The sequence below is a fragment of the Sinocyclocheilus rhinocerous genome, unplaced genomic scaffold (assembly GCF_001515625.1).
Source record: "Sinocyclocheilus rhinocerous isolate Xijiao unplaced genomic scaffold, SAMN03320098_v1.1 scaffold28, whole genome shotgun sequence".
NCBI classification, from domain to species: Eukaryota; Metazoa; Chordata; class Actinopteri; order Cypriniformes; family Cyprinidae; genus Sinocyclocheilus; species Sinocyclocheilus rhinocerous.
The window spans coordinates 611,778-633,244 of NW_015652416.1; the positions used below are offsets into that span (position 1 = coordinate 611,778).

The window sequence follows — 21,467 nt, forward strand, 5'->3', positions numbered from 1 at the left end:
GGTGGAAGAGAGCGCTGTACATTCACTCCCCCCACCTACAATCCCTGCCGGTACGAGACTCGAACCCGCAACCTTTGGGTTACGAGACCAACTCTCTAACCATTAGGCCACGACTTCCCCATTATGTATGGCTATGTATTATTACACGGCTGTTGTATCGATATATAGATGGTTGTACTCTCAAATTTGTAGAGTAAAATAAAACACGCATTTCCAAAAATGTCTGAAAGCTCATTCAATTGTAGCACAATGATTAACCGCTAGGTGGTGAACAGCCGACACAAACAAATCACGATACGACGCTGTAAAAAACAAACTGGACTTTAAATAAAGTACAAACTAGCTCTATATTAGTATTGTGAACGTGAACGTGAAAGCGGTATGTTACTTACCCACAACGAATTTAAATCAGTTATTGCATTTAAACAAGCAGCAACGCGCTTCAGCTTAAAGTGTAGGCCTAATGTTTGTAAGGAAGCCCTGACGACCATGGCAACCAATTAATCATACTTACTACAGGTAGGCCCTACTTCAGACAATAATAATAATAATAATAATAGGCAACTTATTTTAGTAACTTATTTTTAAAATTAGAGTTAAAAGTGCAGATGGCCTTTTACGATCACCTGTTTGTTGACGCTGGAATGCGCATGCGCATTAGCGGGCTAAAATCTAACTAAAAAGAAGCACAGTTTGTGATACCATTTATAATGTTGTTAATATTTTTATTTGAAGTCAGTTATTTAAGGATAACACTATCTATCTAGCTTTTGAGATGTATGTCTTTCCCTGTTCAAATAGATAGGATCTGTACTTACTGTACTTGGAAATATCTGCCTAGGGAGCAATGGCAAGATGGCCGCCGAGTGAAAGCAACGGTCCATACCACTGTGGCAATGCCCAGGCAACCACCCTAACATTGCGAACATTTGTGAAAATGTCGAAATCTAACTATGATTTTTAATTATGAGCTATTAACTTATATATTTTTGGCAAACTATGAAACAGACATATAATTTGGGGGACAAATTAGTATTTTAATTTCACAAATTAATTTCCTTTGAACTTTTTTAAATACATTTAACAACCACATTAAAGTCCGCGTGAACCGGAAGTTGCTGCCGACTTTATTTCAGTGTAGTGACGTATTTCCAGCTGAAACGGAATATTGAATAGAGGGCATGGTTTTTATGTTTGCGCTCCTCCTCTCTGTCTCTCACTCATAGCAATCTAACGGTTGGAGGGGTGTGTTTAAGGATATTCTGCCCAAGCCGTCAAACTGACGTCATCAGAAAAGGAATGCCATTCCAGAGCGGAAGTAAATGTTCAGATTTTGATGAAAGATTATGAAGACAAACAATTTTTTTTCAGCGGATTAACTTGCACGGATTAATTGTTCACATCATTACTAGCAATGTGCGCTAGTAAAGTAAATAAAGTCAATTTTGATTTCATGCGGACTTTAAGAATAAACGAAACAAAGTTCAGAGAATAAACAAAGTGCAAAGGTTGTGTTCTTAGCAATCCCCCAACATCTAAAAACTCCCAAACATATTCATATGTAGGTGTCAATTAACACCTACTTAAAATAGCCTATATGCGTCAAAACAGTGACAGACTGAGAAAAGGAAGTGTTTACATCCTATTTCATTTGCCAGTAGTCTAGTGATTAGTGTAGTGTAAACTATTGAAGTTCTCTCACACACATGTAAAGCAGATGTATTTTTCATTCTGGTGTTTTTGCAGAATTTGTCATATACCTTTTGCATTCTTGTCAGTTATTGCACTTTGAACACACAGGCCTACAGACTTTTATACAACAAGCCACCTAGACTGTGCAGTGTCTTGAAACAGAAAAGGCATTTTTTCAAAACTGACGTGGAAAATGTGACGTCCATATTCTCTGAACTGTTCCTCATGGGACTGAAGGGTTTTTCACTAGAACCTTTAATTACAGTATGCCATGCCTCAAATCATTCTCAGATAGTCTTTGTGAGGAAGTGAGACAATCAGCCTTATGTTATGAAAATCTAAGTCTGTCTGAAGTTCCTGAGTCCAGACGTCATTGTGTTGGGATCTGGCTGATTACATCATTGATCTCAGAGTATTTCTTCTCTTCCACGGTATGTCCCTAGAAGTACTCATGCATGTATATTCCAAAACAACTTCCTTGTAATGTGGGGATTTCCTCATGCTGTCTGTTGAATCCAGACCTGGTTTTTTTTTTTTTCATTTTATAGGGGAGAGCCCTTTAGCAGGGGTGGGATTCACCTGTGGTTGTAAAACTCTCAAGCTGCATGCCGTTTTGCTCTTCTTTTCTCACAGTGGCAGAATGTGTGAACTGTGTCAAATCATGCTGCCATTGTATAACATTATTGTTTCATGAGCTGTATTTTGCTTTCACTCTTTGTCTTTCGCATAGGCTATTGTTTTATATTATATATCCATAATACTATATCAGTGTATAGTATTATTTATTATACTATTATAGTATTTATATATATTTTTTATTTTATCGTTATTTCAGCTTCATTTCAAATCATGAAAAATAATTCTAATATTTTTATTCGGAATTAATAATAACAACACTGTGCTATATAATACTTTATATTATTAATAGGCTATTATTTATATACTGCAGTACACATTTACCCAAAAATTAATTGTCACTTAGGAAAAACCTTAATTGTGCGTTCGAAAGCACTGCAAAGGTCACTGCACTGCCACCAACACTAAATGCTCACATTCCCTCCAAAATGCAAAAGTAAAAAGTACAAAATGCAATGGCAGGCCTTAGTGCTCCGAATTTTTCTGCTTTAGTCACACAGTGTAGTCAATTCAGTAAATCACAGATGAACTATGATTTTCTGTTTTGCTAATGATGCTAAGGTGACATTAAATCGGGCAAGTAAATAAATAAATGTCATTTGCAAGTAAGAGATAAACGTTTTGTCACTGCTGACATGACTCAATAGTAGTGTTTGTGGTCTGGAGGAAGTGAAAGTCAAGCTGGGAAGTTCTGCCTGGTTGAGTGACGTTTTTATGGAATTAGACTGACAGACAAACCAATTCCATGTTATAATCTTTTTTCAGATTAATAAAATGATGATTTATATATTAGATTAGGCTATATTAATTACAGTTATATTAATGATTCTTTTAAAAAAAGAATCAAAAAAATCTCTCGAAAACGTGAAATAATTCTTAAAAATAATATAAGTGTAATAACTTTACCAGTTTTATCATGCATTAGCCTATCAATAGCCTTGACACGTCTTTAGAGTTTCTCTTCTTGGAATAGTATGGGGAAATGGGAAATGGTCACATGTCACATGTGGGCGTGTCTGCAGAAAGAAATCCCCTCTTCGCGCCTGTCAAGCGGTAGTTTAAGATCTGCAGCAGACGGTTTAGTGTCTTATGTGTTTGTGAGGCATCAACAACTGGTTACAAGGATCCGTTTCTACTGATATTGTCATCATGAGAACGGTTTTCACTCTTTGTGCGCTGGTAAGTGATGTGCTTTACGCGTGAGTAACGCTTTGTGCGTGCATGTTAACTACGCATTAAAATGAATGGTGGTTGTTATTGAAATTGCTAATGTTCATTGTAACAATGAATCAGTTTCTATTTCTCATGTGCAGCATTTAGAACGTTTAGATTGTCGTCGTTATTAAAACAATGACTCGTGTGTTAGCGTTACTTTCACTTTCGATTTGAATGCTGGTATTGGAAACGCATTTAAAATGTCTGTATCTAAGATACATATGAAAACATTTGCACTGTCTGTTGTTCAATAGTCATTTAATGCATTATTGTAAGGTTGCAGCCTTCTGTATTGAAAAACGGTCATTATGGGTGGGGATCTCGGGGACTTTCCGCATTGCCTGTTGTAAAAACGTCGTTTTGGTTTCAAGTTTGCCCCATGTTTCTGTTTGGAGGTCTGAGGGACCGCATGTCCACTTAAATAACTCAAAAACATGCTTACATTTAAATATAGTGTTGATCATTAATAGTTAATAATTGTATGATAACTGATTATAAAAGGAGTTACCTTGTATGTGCTAATAAAGATATTTACACATTTAAAAAAAGACTTTAAACATATTAATATAATAGAAAAAGCAGACTTATTCTTCATGGAGTGGACCACCTCCTCGTGGGCGCTGATGTGTTGACGTCACATGACCTTAACCCTCATGTTGTGTTCTGGTCATTTCGACCCATAGAGGATTTTCTCCAAAAATGCTAGATAATGTTGTCGCATTGGACTAAAACTTACTGACTTAACTCACACAGGGTATAACAACTTCCAAAAATGGATAACCTTTGTACTTTTGGGGGATTTTTTCCATCTTTGTTACACTTGATCCCAGTCAAAAATGACCAGACCACAAAAAAAAAAAACTGCTTGAAAGTCTCATTATGCTATATTATTTCCAAAAATTGGATTCAATCGTTTTTTCAATTAGCACAGGTTTTGTATTGATCGTAGGTCTCACTGATCTGAGCTCCTCCGTTTCTGAGTGAACAACAATACAAATAATGCTTGTTTTCACTCAAAAACTGAGGTGCATAACCGCAGATTAATAAGGCTTATGACCAATCAATTCCGAAAAAGAAATACAAAACCTGTGCTAATTGAAAGAAAACAAGTTGACAAAAAGATTGAATCCAAGATTTGGTGATAATATAGCATAATTAAAGATTTACAAGTAATTTTGTACCGGGAACACCAATTACACTCTAAAAAATGCTGGGTTAAATATAACCCAACCGCTGGGTCAAAACAACCCAATAGCTGGGTTTGTCCCTTTTTAACCCAGCATTTTTTAGAGTGTAGGTAAAGGATTTTCAGCACAACACAAGGGTTAATATTCTTCATAATGTTCTTTATGCATTTACTTTTGACAGGTCACATTGTTGTACCTTGTGTCATGCTGTGAGAAGGATACACATTATTCGAAGGATGGTAAATGCTGTAAGAAGTGTGGACCAGGTATGTGGACGAACTGTAATTCAATGTGGCGTGACAGTAAACTGACGTAGTCTAGAGGAAGTATCAGCATGTAGCCTACTTCCCTTGTTTTCTATAAAAAAATACACATGAATAGTCTACTCAGCTACAGTACCATATTGTTTTAATTGCCAATGCCTTACTTTGTATAGTTGATATTGTTTTACATGTGGCCTTGAAAAAAAAAACAATAATATCATGTTTTGCTTACTCTTATTCCTCCTTTAATTAATATACGAATCTCTTAGTCTAATCAGAGCGGGTAGTTACTGTGAGTGTGTCACAGGTAAGAGGATGTTGGTGGATGATAACTGCGAGGACCCGCGCTGTCAGGACTGCCAAGACGGAGAATATCAGAGTGGCTACACAAGCGAAACCAGATGTGAGCGCCAGCCCAGCTGTGACCCTAGTGAGTGTTTTTCTTAAACACAATTTTTTAAAGATTAATGTATCTATGTTTTTAGACAGTTGCACGTATTTTTTATATTTTAGCATACTAGCAATATCTGTTAATATTACACTCTAAAAAATGCTGGGTTAAATACAACCCAGTGCTGGGTAAAATAGGGACAAACCCAGCAATTGGGTTGTATTTAACCCAGCATTTTTTAGAGTGTAATAATAAATTGTTTAAAGAACTATTAATATTAGTATAAATGAATCCAAATTTTTAGGTTATAAATAAAAGCATCCGCTAAGTGAATAAATGTAATTGGAAGGTCTCCGTGAAGTTTACACTTTTTTTCTCTCTCTTGATTTTCTTTTCATTTTCATTCAATTTTCAGATTTACATTTTCTGCCACAAAATGAACCCAGCAAGACCAGGCTAAGCAGATGTCAGTGTGAACCTGGATACTACTGTACACAAGATGATGACTGCGACACTTGTACAAAACAGACAGTTTGCAAGCCAGGACAGAGAGTTGTCAAAAAAGGTCTGTCCTAATTTGTACCTTTACATTGTTATTAAAAAATGAATCTAATAATATGTCACAAAATATCATTTTAAATGTGTTTTACAATCATTGTAATTATCTAAATGGCCAAAGACACTTGGAGGAAGCTGAATGGCGTGGTGTAGCTAGTGGTTTTTATTATTACACTCTAAAAAATGCTGGGTTAAATACAACCCAATTGCTGGGTTTGTCCCTATTTTACCCAGCACTGGGTTGTATTTAACCCAGCATTTTTTAGAGTGTAATAATAAATTGTTTAAAGAACTATTAATATTAGTATAAATGAATCCAAATTTTTAGGTTATAAATAAAAGCATCCGCTAAGTGAATAAATGTAATTGGAAGGTCTCCGTGAAGTTTACTCTTTTTTTCTCTCTCTTGATTTTCTTTTCATTTTCATTCAATTTTCAGATTTACATTTTCTGCCACAAAATGAACCCAGCAAGACCAGGCTAAGCAGATGTCAGTGTGAACCTGGATACTACTGTACACAAGATGATGACTGCGACACTTGTACAAAACAGACAGTTTGCAAGCCAGGACAGAGAGTTGTCAAAAAAGGTCTGTCCTAATTTGTACCTTTACATTGTTATTAAAAAATGAATCTAATAATATGTCACAAAATATCATTTTAAATGTGTTTTACAATCATTGTAATTATCTAAATGGCCAAAGACACTTGGAGGAAGCTGAATGGCGTGGTGTAGCTAGTGGTTCAAACCCAGTGCATAGACATCATTTACACTGAATAGACACAAGGGTTTCATTTTTGCCTCTCGTCACCCTGTATTTTGACAGGTTCACCGGTTAGTGATACTGCGTGTGAGGCATGTGAACATGGAACATTCTCCACCAATGATTCATCTGACACCTGCAGGAAATGGAGCGAGTATGAGAAAGCCTTCTGATATTAAGTCCCTTTGTTTTTTTCTGTTAGTGCTGGTCTCATATACTATTGTGTCTTAGGTTAGTGTAACGGGATGAAATCCCAGCTAACAGGGAACCACGTTCTGGCAACGTTCTCTCAAACTTTCTTCCAGTAATGTTAATAGAATATTTGTTCAAAGTTATCTGGTAATTAAAAACATTCCCAAAATGGTAGCACAAAAACGCTGTTTATAATATACATCATTCATGAAATGTTTTTGGTTGGGCTTTGGTCCAACATTTTTAAAAAACGTTGCTACCTTCTAGTTTCGGGTGGTTCAGAGAACATTCAAAAAGTAACATTCCCATAATGTTTCCAAAATTATAAAACGGAACGTTCACTTAATGTTTTCTTCAACTTTCACATAAACAAGTGTTTTTTAAAACATTAAAAACTGGATGTTTTGAACTTTCGGAGAACATATAGAAACAAATTTTTAATAGCATAATGGGAACGTTAGCAAAATATTCTTAGAACATATTTTTGTTCTGGGATGTTGAGTGTGCAACAATTGGGTAACATGCAATTGTTACCCAAAAAAGAATATATCTGCCTGATCTAAATTCCTTTTGTAACCTAATGCAATCTGGTTGATTCAGTCATTCTGAATGAAATAACAGAAATAATTCCCTGAGTTCAAGTCTCAACTCAACTCTTTTTTTTTTTTTTTCCTCTAGATGTAAATCTGGATATGTTCAGAACACTCCTGGCAGTTCAAACTCAGATCAGACCTGTGGTGAGTACACTGTAAAAAATGCTTTTAGCCACTTAGTCACTCTTTGCCCAAAGTCAATATGAATCTTAAATAGTCAGTAGAATGGAAATTGTTGTTGATTTGATAGCTCTTAATGTGGACTAAGTCTAAAGGCTTTATTTGAACATTGAAAACACAATAGTGAAACTTGAGAGTTGTGTGGGTAGATTTTAGTTCCTGTATAGCTAAACTGGTGTGTTCACTTTTGAGAATCAAAAAACCATGCTTATTTAAAACACGGCATAGTTTGCATTAAGTACTAAGATGTTTTAAAATGCTGTCAGTAGTAATGTTTTGATTACCCATACTAGTAGAAATGATGAAGATTGTGATCTGTGTTTTGTTTCAGTGGCTGGTACACCCACTTACGGAGTTCTCATTGGGGTGGGAGTTTCTCTGTTAATCGTCGCATCTGCAGTATTCGTTTTCATTAAAAAAAGTAAGTGCTGCAACCTACTAATGATCGAATTAATTTATCTACAATACCGCAGTGTATACCGTTTCTCACAATCAATTCCTATGCGCTAAAGTGCTCATATTACAGCTTTTTATCATTAACTGTGTTTTTACTTTCTTCTAGGAAAATCTGGATGTTATAAGGTAAATGTCTGGGTTTGCCATTCAGTCACAAGCAACAAAGGAAAGCAAAATGCTCATGTTTAGAAATGAATGATAATGGTTCTTTTGTTTTTAGCTCCCCAAAAAAACCATAGAGGTCTTAACACATGGAGAAAATGAAGATGTGGAGAGAGCATACCGACCAGCAATTCAACAGCCTCAGGAGGACATTGACCATAGCGTGCCCGTGAGCCCCACGCTAAGCAACTTGACTGACAATGGAAATTACGTAGCACAAGAGGATGGCAAACTCACTATTACCCCAACTACTGAATCAAATTCATTTTCGTAGAGCACAGTCTTCTGCAAAGTACAGACAGCTGTGCTCCCATCATGTTACAATCATCTATATAAATAGAGCATTACACTATAAAGCACTGCTTTACTCTAAATGTCTTCATGTGTCTTACAAAATCATGTGTTCTTTTTCATGACTGAAACATGAAATACTTATATATAAGTACAAATATATAAATACTACTCACTGCTGCTGAGTGTTCGCAGTTGCATTAGCACTTGCATGTGATTGTTACAATATGCTGAAATACAGAGTTCTGGCATGAAACTCTAGATGGCGCAGTCCGATAGGTCTAGAGTTGTCATGACAGAAAAGTATTACAATAAATCTGAGTTTAAAATGAAAGGCAATCAAATCTATTTAGAAGCAAACCAAAATGAAAACCTGACACTATAGCGCTGTCTTATTCTAAAAGAGTGGAGAAAAAAAGAAGAATTGCTAATGCTCCTAAGGAGATTTTCCCTCACAATAGCTGTAGTCTGCTAATAAAAAGACTCACAGTAACACCAATGTGACTGCACAAAACCAACACACATACATTCCAGTGCTTTTGTTTGGTACTGTAAATTTAGGACTACACACCTATTCAGCTAAGTGTTTTCCAAAATGCTTGTTTAATTAAAAAATTTAAGTTTTGAGCATTCATAGAAAGTTCTTAGAACTTAAAAGTGTAAGTTGGGATTGAAAATAATGTGGTACAGAAGTGTGAGTGTTATTATGTTCACAAAATCATGTATAATATGTTTTTTAATGTTTCGTCTTTGTCATCTTGATCTTTGACATTTAAACTGTTAATTGTTGTGAAATCTGTGTTGCTTTGCATTTTGTGTAAATATTTCCATTGTACATTACCAGTTTTGTTTCTTTTATTATGAATTTTGTATTGCATTTTATTTCAGATTTATGTGGAAAATCCTCAGTCTGTACATGTTAAATAAATTGCTGATTCTCTGTACATATTAAAAAAAATTCCTGATTCTCCATAAATAATTACCAGTCTATCACTATACGATTTTCACTCGCTACTTATGAGGTGTGAAATGTTCTCAAAAAAACTGGTGTGAAACTGAGTTGTACATGAATCGCTCATGCACTGTGGGATACTCCGACTGTCCACAAGAGGTTGCCATTTCCATATTTGAGGAATTTTGGCATGAAACAGTTCAACGTTTAATCTAACTTTTGGCTCATAGTAAAATCACAAGGCGCACTATTTTTCTTACTTTATCTCCCTCTAGAAAATGTAAAGTTTGTTTTGGATTTATGTGTAGATTTTTGATTTGACATTCTTATAAAGCTCATACTTTTGAATAAATCTAAACACACAAATCCAAAAGTAGCTTGTTGAACTATAAATAAGGCCGTAGTATCCAAAGCATATGACCATATGCTCGGATCGAGAAGCACATTGATGGCCGATTTAGGCATTGTATCTCGCGCCATTGTTCAACGCCTCAGTCCTTATCTCAATATCACAGCCTTTTGCCTGTCATGTTTAGACTGGGATTACACATCATTTGGGCCACTGAAAGGGGGGCATGGAGGAGATTGTTGTGCCCAGTGTGTGTTAGCTGTGAATATGTGCTCGGGGCGCGGGTGGGAGGTGCTCCTTTTTTGTACTCGGGGGTTTTCTCATTATCCTTGGATTAACAGGCCACAGGCCTTTGAATTTACATGGAGGCCATAGTGATTGGCAAGGAAGAGTTTTCCTTTTATCATTCCCTCTGCAGAGGGGAGGCCGCAAAAACAGAATATTGTCCCAAGGCCTAATCCCATTGGTGTGTTTGTGTCAGAGAGAGTTATAAAAGAAACCAAAGGATGCAAGATTTTTGATGCCCCATTCCTTGATGGAGCAGTTTATTTGACTATTTTATTATTATTTTATTTTATTTTATTTATTTGATCGTTTTCTAGTAGCAATTAAAAATGATATGATTGGTGAAATATGCACAGGACTTTTTTTTAATTGCAAGTACCGTGTTTATGTTATATTATAATAAATTGCTACATTTGTTTATTTATTTGACCCTTTTGGACTTTTTTTAAATTTTTTTTTGCATAAGTATTTTTATTCTATATTTAATTGTGAGTACCATGTTTGTTCATTTTATTATTATTACTACTACTACTACTTTTGGACTTTATTTATTTTAGCCTGTTTATTTATTTAACCTTTTGGACGTTTTATTTTTTCTCTCACGTTTTATTCTATACTGTATTATAATATTATTTTAATCATATCAAATTATTCCATTTCAAGTTGTCTTATATTACTTAACAGGTACAGTTTTACCTTTTTGCACTTGACTTTTGTCAGTATACTATTTATTTTCTCACAAGTCACTTTGTTCACGTTTGATCCCATACATTTAAGCACTAAATGAGGGTAAAGGTAGAAGCCTCTGGCACTTTTCGTCTGTCAAGTCGTGACTAAACAAGAATAATCTTAATTATTGCCCTTTAAGACGGAACAATTCGTGTCCTTAATCCGCGCTGCTTTGAATTGTTTTAACAGATCAGAGACAGATATGCAAATCCCTCAATAGTAGTGTCCTCACTGATAACACGAAGCCTAAATCCAGCCTTGAAGTGAAACGCTTTGAACGCGTCTTGGTCTGCCTCCAAAATCTGAGAACTCCTCGTGAACGACGTCAGTTAACATATATAAAGTTCGACTGTGAACATGTACTTTTTAAGGTTTTAGAGCGTGATCATGGATAAAGGTGTGACTATAAAACCTCTAGTTCTCTGATTGGATGAGACGCGTTAGAACGTATTGTTAAGTAAGCTATTTTAGGCTATGCCATTTTTTTTTTTTTTGGCAGCCAGTGAATGGTTAAGCTAAAATGCGGAATAAGATTTGTTTAATCCAATTATTGTCGAATTTGATTTATTATTAAACGCTGTTTATTTTATAACTTTTATTAGGCCTAGTTGTGCGCCAATTTTTATTGGGTGAGGCGAGCCTTGAAGCCAGTAGGTCTATACAGTTTCCATCATGTTGATGCTTTAATTGCTTGTGTAAACAGCATAACGATCTATATTATTTTTTATTTCGATTATTAAATTTCATAAGGTTCCTATTTGTTAAACGATGGTCCGTTTAATTATGTTTCTGGTTACAAACACTTCAGCGAGTTAAATTAACTGAAATGTGAGACTTTTCGTGACTTATTGCTTTAATTAACGGGTCTTTAGGACTTTAAGAAACTACAGCATTACAGCTGGAAATCGAGAGTAAGCTGTAACCTAAAAGCAAAAATTCAACGCTTAAAAAAAAATAAATAATAATAATAATAATTAAACGCAACTCGTACTTAAATCATGTAAACAAACCCCAAACCATTACCAAAGACTTTGGATAAAGGGATTTTACCATTACCATTGACCATGACCAAAACTTTTCAATTTTTCAACGTTTTATTTTAGCAAAAATAAGTCAGCAGGTAAATGCATTTATAATTTAAACAAAATATCTGTACAATATTTACACAATACGCATCCTTTGGATTAAATCTTGTAGCCTATGCAAACTTCCACAACAAAACGTTCCCAATGGTTTTCAAAGTGCAAAATTCAGTCTATAGTCTCTTGGATGAACAGTTTCATTGACTTTGTTTGGGCAGGTCATGTGTGGAGAGGTTTACAGGCGAGTAGGAGTCCCTTGAAGGCCATCCAGCCCACCACTTCCCAAAGTCTGGACTGTGAAGATGTTTCAGATCGCTGGGTTTCTTGACGATATCTGAAGTCGCGGTTTCCGCGAGAGACCAGATTTTAGGTTTCTGGACATCGACGTTTTGTTTACACACCTCTTTTTTGCTCTCACACGACGTGTCAGACTTGTCACTTTCCTTTTGCTGATCAAGTCCTTCCGCTAAACGGTCCTCGACCGACTTTGACCCCGCGACATCCTCCTCCTCCTCATCATCATCATCATCAACCGTTTGAGGATCGATTTCATCTTCGTCCTCCGTGCCTTTCCTCAAAGACCCCTCCTCTTCGCTCTCACCCTCCTCTTCCTCATCCTCCTCGTCGGACTTTCCTTTGGAGGCCCAGCTGACCCGGTTCTCTTTCTTGAGGCGGCGCCGGGCGTTGGCGAACCACGTCGACACCTGCGTGAGGCTCATCTTGGTGACGATGGCGAGCATGATCTTCTCGCCTTTGGTGGGATATGGGTTTTTAAGGTGCTCGCTGAGCCAGGCCTTCAAAGCGCTGGTGCTCTCTCTAGTGGCCACTTTGGTGACCCTACTCGGGTCATCAGCTGGCATGGGACGATATGGAGTGTAATAGGGTCCTCCACGTCCGAAGAGAGCTTGGTGATACGGAGATGCAGCCTTGAGGTCATAGGAATTGCTCTGAAAGTAAGCAAGAGATTCGGTTTTAGAATATGAAGAATATGCATGTTGAAATACAATAAAGGAATAATTTTTCAGTTTGTCGTGTTTTTAATTTTCCACATGCATTAGGCTATACCATTTGTAATACGTACAAAATAAAATCTAAAAAATTGCATTGAATTGTAATGCATATGCAATATATATATATATATATAATACTTCAGAATACTTACAATGTGTGCCATGTGTCCCGGATGAGGATAAGGGATGAAACTGTACCCCGGTATTCCTGAGAAAGGTAAGGGAACCCCAGCCATTCCCACAAGATGTGGCGGTAGCTGTTGCATTCCAGGCGGGCAGCCCAATAATTGATATCCAGCGGGCATGTTGATGTTCCTGTCCATGAAGAAGTTTCCAAACCCCGTTGGAGAAGCAGGCATCCTTACTCCCTGAGCTTTGGTGTATGAATGACACTCCGTCGAGTTCACGGGCGCTCTTTATAGGCGGAGCCGCACCAGTGGGCGGTGCCATGGTGGTTGATTGACAGCTGTGATCCAAAGGCTTTCACTGGGGCTAAATCCCTTCAAAGGAGAATTTCGGTTGTTCCTTTTAACGACCTCTAAAAGTCTTTAAACTCATGATGCTTATCTCACGCTTATCCGTACTGAAGAGTGGAAAACAGTAGGGCTCCATTCGAAATTCGCATTTTTTGTTTTGTTTTGGAAGTGCTCCTAAATGAGATTGGTGTTTGATTGTACGTCGATCTAAAATACTTTCATATAGGCTAATTATTAAAACCATGAAAATAAGCTTCACGTAGAAAATCTGTCTGTTTTGATTTATAGGATAAATATTAGGCCTATTTAAACTTCTTAAAGTCTTGATGACTTAAAGTCAAACAATCAGATGGTAGCCTATTTATGGCTACATGTTTTCATTCAATATTTTTAATGGTGTTTGTAGAAATCACTTTTATATTTAATATAGCCTATTTTGTTTTTGTTTTATAGGTTTCATTTAATCTTGATTGCATGTAAACACTTCTAATTGAACTGAATGATGCTCAGCCGAGAGAAGCGATTGAAAGCCATCGGAACAGCTACAAATGTCGCACATTAACGTCTCAGAATAAACTTTTTTCCATCTTGCTGAGACCGTTTCATCTTTTTGTCTGAGCAAACCGATACAAGACACGACATGACAAGCCATTATCAGAATTTGATTAGCAACACGGTGCAATGTGTGTCTGAGGCGTTCGAAAGAGTAAGAAAAGACCTTGTAGCGGTTTTAACTAAACACCGATTTGGAAACTTTAGTTGCTTTGTTTTGACATTAGATTTAGTGCAAGTTAAAAAAAACTATTGCAGATGGATTTAACTTGCGTTGCACGTTTGATTCATTGGTATAAAAGTAGATTAGCTTTCATGAACATTTAGCAAAATTAATGTAGCCTACTTTAATGTAAAAAAAAAATTAAAATAGCTAATATTTTCGTTAAAGTTATTAAAAATACAATTTGTTTAATCAGAGAGAATTTGATGTATTCTTTAAATCAGATATCATTTACACAGTAGACATAAAAAAATCTTGTTTATAGCCTATACACGCCGATTATTATTTTTTTTTAAATCAAATAAACTAGTCTAAAAGCGAAACTATTTTTCTAATTTCATTTATGTAGTCTAAATCATTTCCGCACGGTCGCAAATGATTTTTTTCTTTCGGTTCCGAACGACCCTGGACTATGAATTAGGCTATTTGGCTTTATTGTGACCGAACATCATACATACCTCTTTTAAAAGGGGATGACTTTGCTTTTGCCCACAACAAACTAGTACAATTGGCGTAATTAAATAGGTTTAAGCGAAACAGGTGTCGACTAATGTATATGGTAATTGCAGCATAACAGATGTTAATGTAGGGAGATACTCAGATAAGATTAGAATTCCTAAACATACATACCAATGCCCTGGAAAGAAAAGCACAGCAAACAACCGGATAGCAGGGGGTGCAGGCTCTCTGACATTGGAAATACAAGTTTTTTTGTTGAAACTCGCTCTTTAATCTGTTATCTAGTAGACAATGCTGGCATGCATTGTTTCCTAAAACTCAGACAGAGTCTCAGAATTAAGTTTAGTCGCATCTTATGTAGTATTTCAGTAGGGTTTCTGATGAAAAGAAGTGTTGCTTGCCTTGATCTTTTCCAAAGGTTCATCACCTTTATTTGGAAATGTTTATTAAGTTTTTGTAGGGTGAGGTTGTGTGAAGGTGTGAGACATTTGAAGGGCTGACAGACGGACAGATAAGTTTGGAAGCAGGGTGGGGTTCAGATCCCCTCGGGCCAAGAGCAAATTTACTCAGCTAGCACAATGGTCAAAACGGAGAGCAAAGAGCAAAGCTTATGCTGCATCTCTGGAGATAAGCAGCTCAGGGCTGTGATTACTGTGTTCCTCACACACTCGGCTTTCTCCTCTCTTTCCTCTCTTCTCGCACACAATACAGGTGTACTCATGTTCCGACAGGTCCAGTTAAGACTGTTTGCTCACAGGATGTCAGTCATTTGCCGAGAGGAGAACAGTGTGAGATAGCAGACCGACATACTTCAGATAAGAGATCAGCTTTTCCAGTCTTTCACCACAGAGAAAGCAGAGAAATCAAGATCGGTGGGAGTGGAGATTTCTCCTGAGAGCTTAATTCAATTTTGTTTCACTCTACTGGAACTCCTCCTGTCAGAATCCTCATGGTTTGTGTTGTGCTTAACCGAACAGATCAACCAGATGAATCAATACAAATCAACAACTGCAGGTTCAGAGAAACAGGGGCCAGTACTTACCAGCTTAGTGTTACTTCTACACATCAAGGTCAGCTGGAATCCTCAAATCATCATAACATATGTTTACTGAAAAGATATTTTCATAGGTCATAATTAATCATTTGGACAATAAATAAATATAATAAATACACATATTATATACAGTTAGTTTATATATTACAAATATACATAACAGAATTTTAAATAGAAACATAAAAATGCAATACATAAAAATATGTACAAAACCTGGTTTTACTATAGAAAATGGCTAGTGTAAAATGGCTTAGAAAATAAAAGTAAATAAAATAAAGCAACCATGCAAATGCATGGTAAATAAAAAAATTACCTAGATGAATAAACTCATAAATAAGCAAGCACAAAACTTGGTTTGACTATGACATACTCAAAATGGCTGTTAAAAATACAAATATGGTAAATTAAAAAAATCTAATAAATAAGCACAAAATTTGGCTTTAAGACATACCCTAAAATAGCAGTTAAAATAAAAAAACTAAATAAACTGAAATAACCATGCAAATGGATGGAAAATGACATACTCATAAATAAATAAAACAAATTAATTAATTAAAAATAAACAAATAATAAAATGTATATGCACAAAACTTGGTTTTACTACAAGATATACTCTAAAGTGTCTGTTAAAATTCAATAAAATAACCATACAAATACACAGTAAATAAAAAGAAAAAATAATCATCTATACATGGTAAATGGTAAATAATTCTAATTTTAATTTATTTCATGGACATATATATATATATGTAATTTATTTATTTGATGCTGTAGTTATACTGTATGTGACGTAAAAGAAGAAATCTGTAATTAATCAGCTTCTCCAAGCTTGAATTAATACACCATCAAAATAAACCATAGTTTCTACTGGTGAGAAAATTTAAATCTTAAACATGTCAAGACAAAACCAGACTGGTCTGTGTCTAGGTACTCCAAAACTGAAAATTAAACTATCTGCATTTTACACACATGGAATTCTTTGCAAATTGGGAGGATCACCCATTGAGTGCAGTATGTGTGTCCTAATGAGTTGATAATGACAATGGGCAGAGGTGTAACTTCATTTAGCGCTCATCACATACCGCTGAGCAGACAAAAGGCTTGAACATGTCATTAGAATGGCCAATAGTCAGGTGTCAATAAGATCTGTTAACAAAAGCATGAAGGGAATCCACAGAGAGTGTTTCACACCTTCGACATGTTAGTTTTTCTTTCTGGAAGTAATTCCTTTTTAAGTCGTTTTGAGGTGAGAAGAGGTCAAATTTAATTAAACACTGTGAATCAAGTTAGCATTAAACCTAAAAGAATAATAGCTAAAAAGGAATTATCACATTTATTTTTTACTAAAGTATAATGTAGAGGAATTTAGTCTAAAGAAACAAACAAATAAATAAAGCAAGATGTTACTTTAAGGAGCTTTTTCCACCTAATATGACCTTTAAAAAAGACTTTAATTTTTTTTGTACTAAATATATTTTAATATTGACCTAAATAAAAGGTTATGAGTCATTTGAATGTTATGAAGCACATTTTTTAAGTTGACAAACCTAAATAAATTAAAATAAATCGTTTAAAATCACCTTTCAAAAAGAAGTTTGTTTTTATATGGGCCATTTCATTACAAGACAGGTCTCATTTTAAATGGCATGACCTCATAAAAGTGTTGGCCTCCTAAAACAATGCCGTTGTTTTTAGCGTTCAAAACCCTCATTTTGAGAGCTAATGAGCTATGCCAAGTCCACAGGCCCAAACAGAGGGAAGTTAGCTGAACGTGAATGTTATCAGTCTTTCCCACCTCTCCTTTATCAACCACCCCCTCCACTATCCATCTATCTTTTGTCATTTGTGTTATCAGTCCCACTCTATCACTCTTTTTTTACAGAGAAGTGACAGTGCAAGTACTCACCAATGGGAGGATGCCTTTGTTAGGGGTCTGGACCGGGCCCGCCCACTCCTCTTTCTCTTTTAGGGTGTGATTTGATTGACAGCATGGGGTGAGTGACAGGTGGTGTTCGTTAGCCTGTAACAGGCGGCATGGTGGTTGGAGTTTGTGCTGTAGATTGGGGCCCATCTACATTAGCATCATTATGTGTGGTTGAGAATACAGTGCACTGCGTCCATACGGCATCCAGATTCCTGCTACATGTTCTGCTGCTTGAACGAAAGACTGGGATGCTGCAAAAAAAAGTATAGAACAAGACAGTAACAAGAGAACACCTCAGTTCTATAAACAGAAAGAGAGACAGACAGAAATATAGACACAAATATATGTATAGACAAATCTAAAATGTATTAAGACAGACAAGCAGATAGGTAGGTAGATGATAGATAGCTAGATATGCATTTGATAGATAGATATATAGATATATATGCATTTGATAGATATATAGATATGTATTTGATAGATAGATAGATAGATGTGCATTTGATAGATATATAGATAGATAGATATGCATTTGATTGATAGATAGAGATGCATTTGATAGATAGATATGTATTTGATAGATAGATAGATAGATATGTATTTGATAGATATGTATTTGATAGATAGATAGATAGATATGCATTTGATAGATAGATAGACAGATATGCATTTGATAGATAGATAGATAGATAGAGATATGCATTTGATAGATAGATATGCATTTGATAGATAGATATGCATTTGATTGATAGATAGATAGATATGCATTTGATAGATAGATAGAGATATGCATTTGATAGATAGATAGATATGCATTTGATAGATAGATAGATATGCATTTGATTGATTGATAGTTAGAGATATGCATTTGATAGATAGATATGCATTTGATAGATAGATAGATAGATAGATAGACAGATAGATAATGCATTTGACAGACAGACAGACAGACAGACAGATAGACAGATATGCATTTGATAGATAGATAGATAGATAGACAGATAGACAGATAGATAATGCATTAGACAGACAGACAGACAGATATGCATTTGATAGATAGATAGACAGATAGATAATGCATTTGACAGACAGACAGACAGATAGACAGATAGATAGATAGTCAGGTAGATGGGCAGAACGATAGATAGAAAGACAGACAGGCAGAGAAAAGGACAGAGATAGATGGATAGATCAAAAATGTATTAGATAGATAGAGATATAGACAGTCAGGTGGATAGACAAAACGGTAACTGATGGATAGTTAAGACATCATTGATCATTTGTGATCAGAAACTCAGAAAATAACAGCCAGCATCGAGACTCGCATGAAGCGCTTAAATGCACGGTTTTCTCCACACAATCAATACCTTGTGAGCTTGTAAGGCATCTGTGACATGACATCTACATTTTGGGTCATTTGTAAAACAAAGACTACAAGGAAGCTGGAGGCCTTGAGCCGCTGGTTTCAGTTCCCCCTCCCCGGCACAACGGCGGCCCCTAACCGCAGGGGGAGCGGCCCTCAGATGGAAATGAGCAACCAAACCAACAATGTAGCGCCTAATCTCTTCAGAGAGCCGGGAATCAGTTACACAGCAGTGGAGGCCTCTCCGGGCTTTTCAGCGGCTCCCCCCCGCAAACGCAGACACGCACACACCCTCTGACCCCCCTCCTGTGTAGCCACAGGCTCCCCTTACACATGGGCCAGATACAAGGTATCCCCTGCAACAGAAGGGGCAAGAATAAGTGGAGCGCAGGGTGGGGCAGAGCCCTCAAAGCACGGGATTAGAGCTAATGTGCCCTCCCTGGGTTCTAATCTCTTCAGAGGAGCAGCGTGTTTGAGGACTGCGGGGCAGTCAGATAAGTATCTATTACAGCAAGGCCCTCTTATCCTTCAAACACCCCCATGCCCTTCAGAAATGAGGCACAAAACCACTTGCCTGTCTTCTCCTGTGATACCCAAAACCCGAAAGCAAGCGCTGGCCTTTTGCGACTAAAATGGAATTAAGGGCTCAGGACCTTACGGAGGGCCGCTAGGGTCCATATTTGCTACATCTGGGGAGCTCAAAGCCGAGCGACCAATGGGCATCAAAGAAGGAGAAGAGAAAAGAACCGAGGAGCTTCGCTAGGAAGGTGCGAGCCGGGGGACAGTGACTGAGGTGGAAGATCTGATAGGGTGTAATCTTGTTAGGGTGATCCAGGAGAGCGATGAAAGAGCCGCACGCTAGATTAGCGCAGGGGCCCGGAGGAAAGGTGGGAGATTGGAGCGCAACACTTTATGACAAAAAATGATCTCAACAATTAGAGGGAAAAAAACAGAATAATGAACAGGAAAAAAGCACACATTACACACAGTACAATTTATTTTTTGTTTTATATAAGGGAACATAAATTACATTATGAAAATAAACACTCAGGTAACAGGAAAGACCCTCAGATTTCCAGCATAAAGCACAAACTAGCAGATTTACTCAACATCCTCCTTTGGAATGCAAAAGACATTTATTTTAATATAAAAAAAATGGGCTAAAACATACAATTCAAGACATTAGCAGCAGAAAAGAATAAAAGAAAAGGCTCTCGCAAAGCATTTAAATTCCATAAAAATATATTTCAATATTTCAAAGTGTGTGACTCATTTTTTTAATGGAATTTGATCATAAAACTCTTGTTTGGGATATTATTGGCTGATATTATTTTTCCCGGTGCACAGAGCCTTTGTCATGACATCATAAAAAAAGTTATTTCAGGAGCAGATTTATTTATTTAGCTGAAAAAAATATTTATACTTACATTGTTCATTTATATGGTATCTATCTATCTATGCAAAAAGTTAAATATTTATCTACCTTATCTATGCAAAAAGTTAAATATTTTTATATTATATGTAATATATTACATATACAAAATTAAATATAATATACTATACTACACTAGTATAGTATATGTAATATACTATAGATACTAAAATCAGTTTTATTTTGTTGTCTTCAAGGATGAAAAACATTCTCACAGAAGAACCATAATCAGTGATTCTGACTTTTAAGTTTGGTAAGGTGAAAATAAGGCAAATAAAAGCTGAAGTTGGTCTCTATTAAAGACAGAACTTTAGCATTAACATACAGACAACATAGTTCTTCATACTTGTAAAACTTTGGGATCATAAGATGAACAGGTCATTTAAAATGCACCTTTTCATTGCTTAATGAAAAATGTAAACCTTTAGCAGAGAAAATAAGACATTACACTTATAGAATATCACACACTGCTGTTGCATAATACTACAAATGCTAATAAAGCTAAAAAGCTACTTAAATGTGAATACAACTACATCATACTATTTGTGCGAATAAAGCAGCAAAGTGTGTTTTCATCTGTACACTATTCAAGCGGCACTAAAGCGAGACTTCACACAGTCTACCGTGAGAACTTTCTGGGTCTAAACGCAGGCAGCATGAGCTGATGAGCAACAGTCCTCTCCTCCGGCACGGGCGCCAGGTCCTCCGCTGAACCCCACTTCTTCATGGAGTGAAATAATGAGGTGATCTTCCTGTTCCTGCGCTCGCCGGCCTGGGTCAGGTTGTGGCACTCGCTGACTTCAGCTTGGAGAACAAACATTGAAGCAGTGTTAAGAAGACCACACTGTGCATGAAATAACATGCTGGAAGGACAAATAGGGTGAAGACAAACAGTCCAAAACTGATCCACGAGGCACCCCGTAGATTCAGAGAAACCACATGCCTGGCCTGCGTTAATGTGGAAAACATCCTCAGTGCCACATGTGCCACACGTCAAA

At 36.4% G+C, this 21,467-nt stretch overlaps 2 protein-coding genes across 2 annotated transcripts; one reads left to right on the forward strand and one right to left on the reverse strand.

Moving 5' to 3' along the window:
* The first annotated feature begins 3,369 nt into the window (after positions 1-3,369).
* Positions 3,370-8,857, forward strand: cd40 (CD40 molecule, TNF receptor superfamily member 5). The gene is made up of 9 exons (XM_016520937.1): positions 3,370-3,507; positions 4,912-4,996; positions 5,301-5,423; positions 5,800-5,949; positions 6,769-6,859; positions 7,576-7,634; positions 8,002-8,091; positions 8,233-8,252; positions 8,347-8,857. Exons 1-9 carry the CDS (start codon positions 3,478-3,480, stop codon positions 8,560-8,562), a joined length of 864 nt encoding a protein of 287 aa, XP_016376423.1. The 5' UTR covers positions 3,370-3,477; the 3' UTR covers positions 8,563-8,857.
* Positions 8,858-12,052: 3,195 nt separating this feature from the next.
* On the reverse strand, positions 12,053-13,671 carry LOC107714942 (iroquois-class homeodomain protein IRX-1-like). The gene is made up of 2 exons (XM_016520938.1): positions 13,139-13,671; positions 12,053-12,923 (listed from the first exon to the last, which is right to left on the reverse strand). The coding sequence occupies exons 1-2, from the start codon at positions 13,343-13,345 to the stop codon at positions 12,174-12,176; spliced, it is 957 nt and encodes a 318-aa protein (XP_016376424.1). The 5' UTR covers positions 13,346-13,671; the 3' UTR covers positions 12,053-12,173.
* Between the last annotated feature and the right edge of the window lie 7,796 nt (positions 13,672-21,467).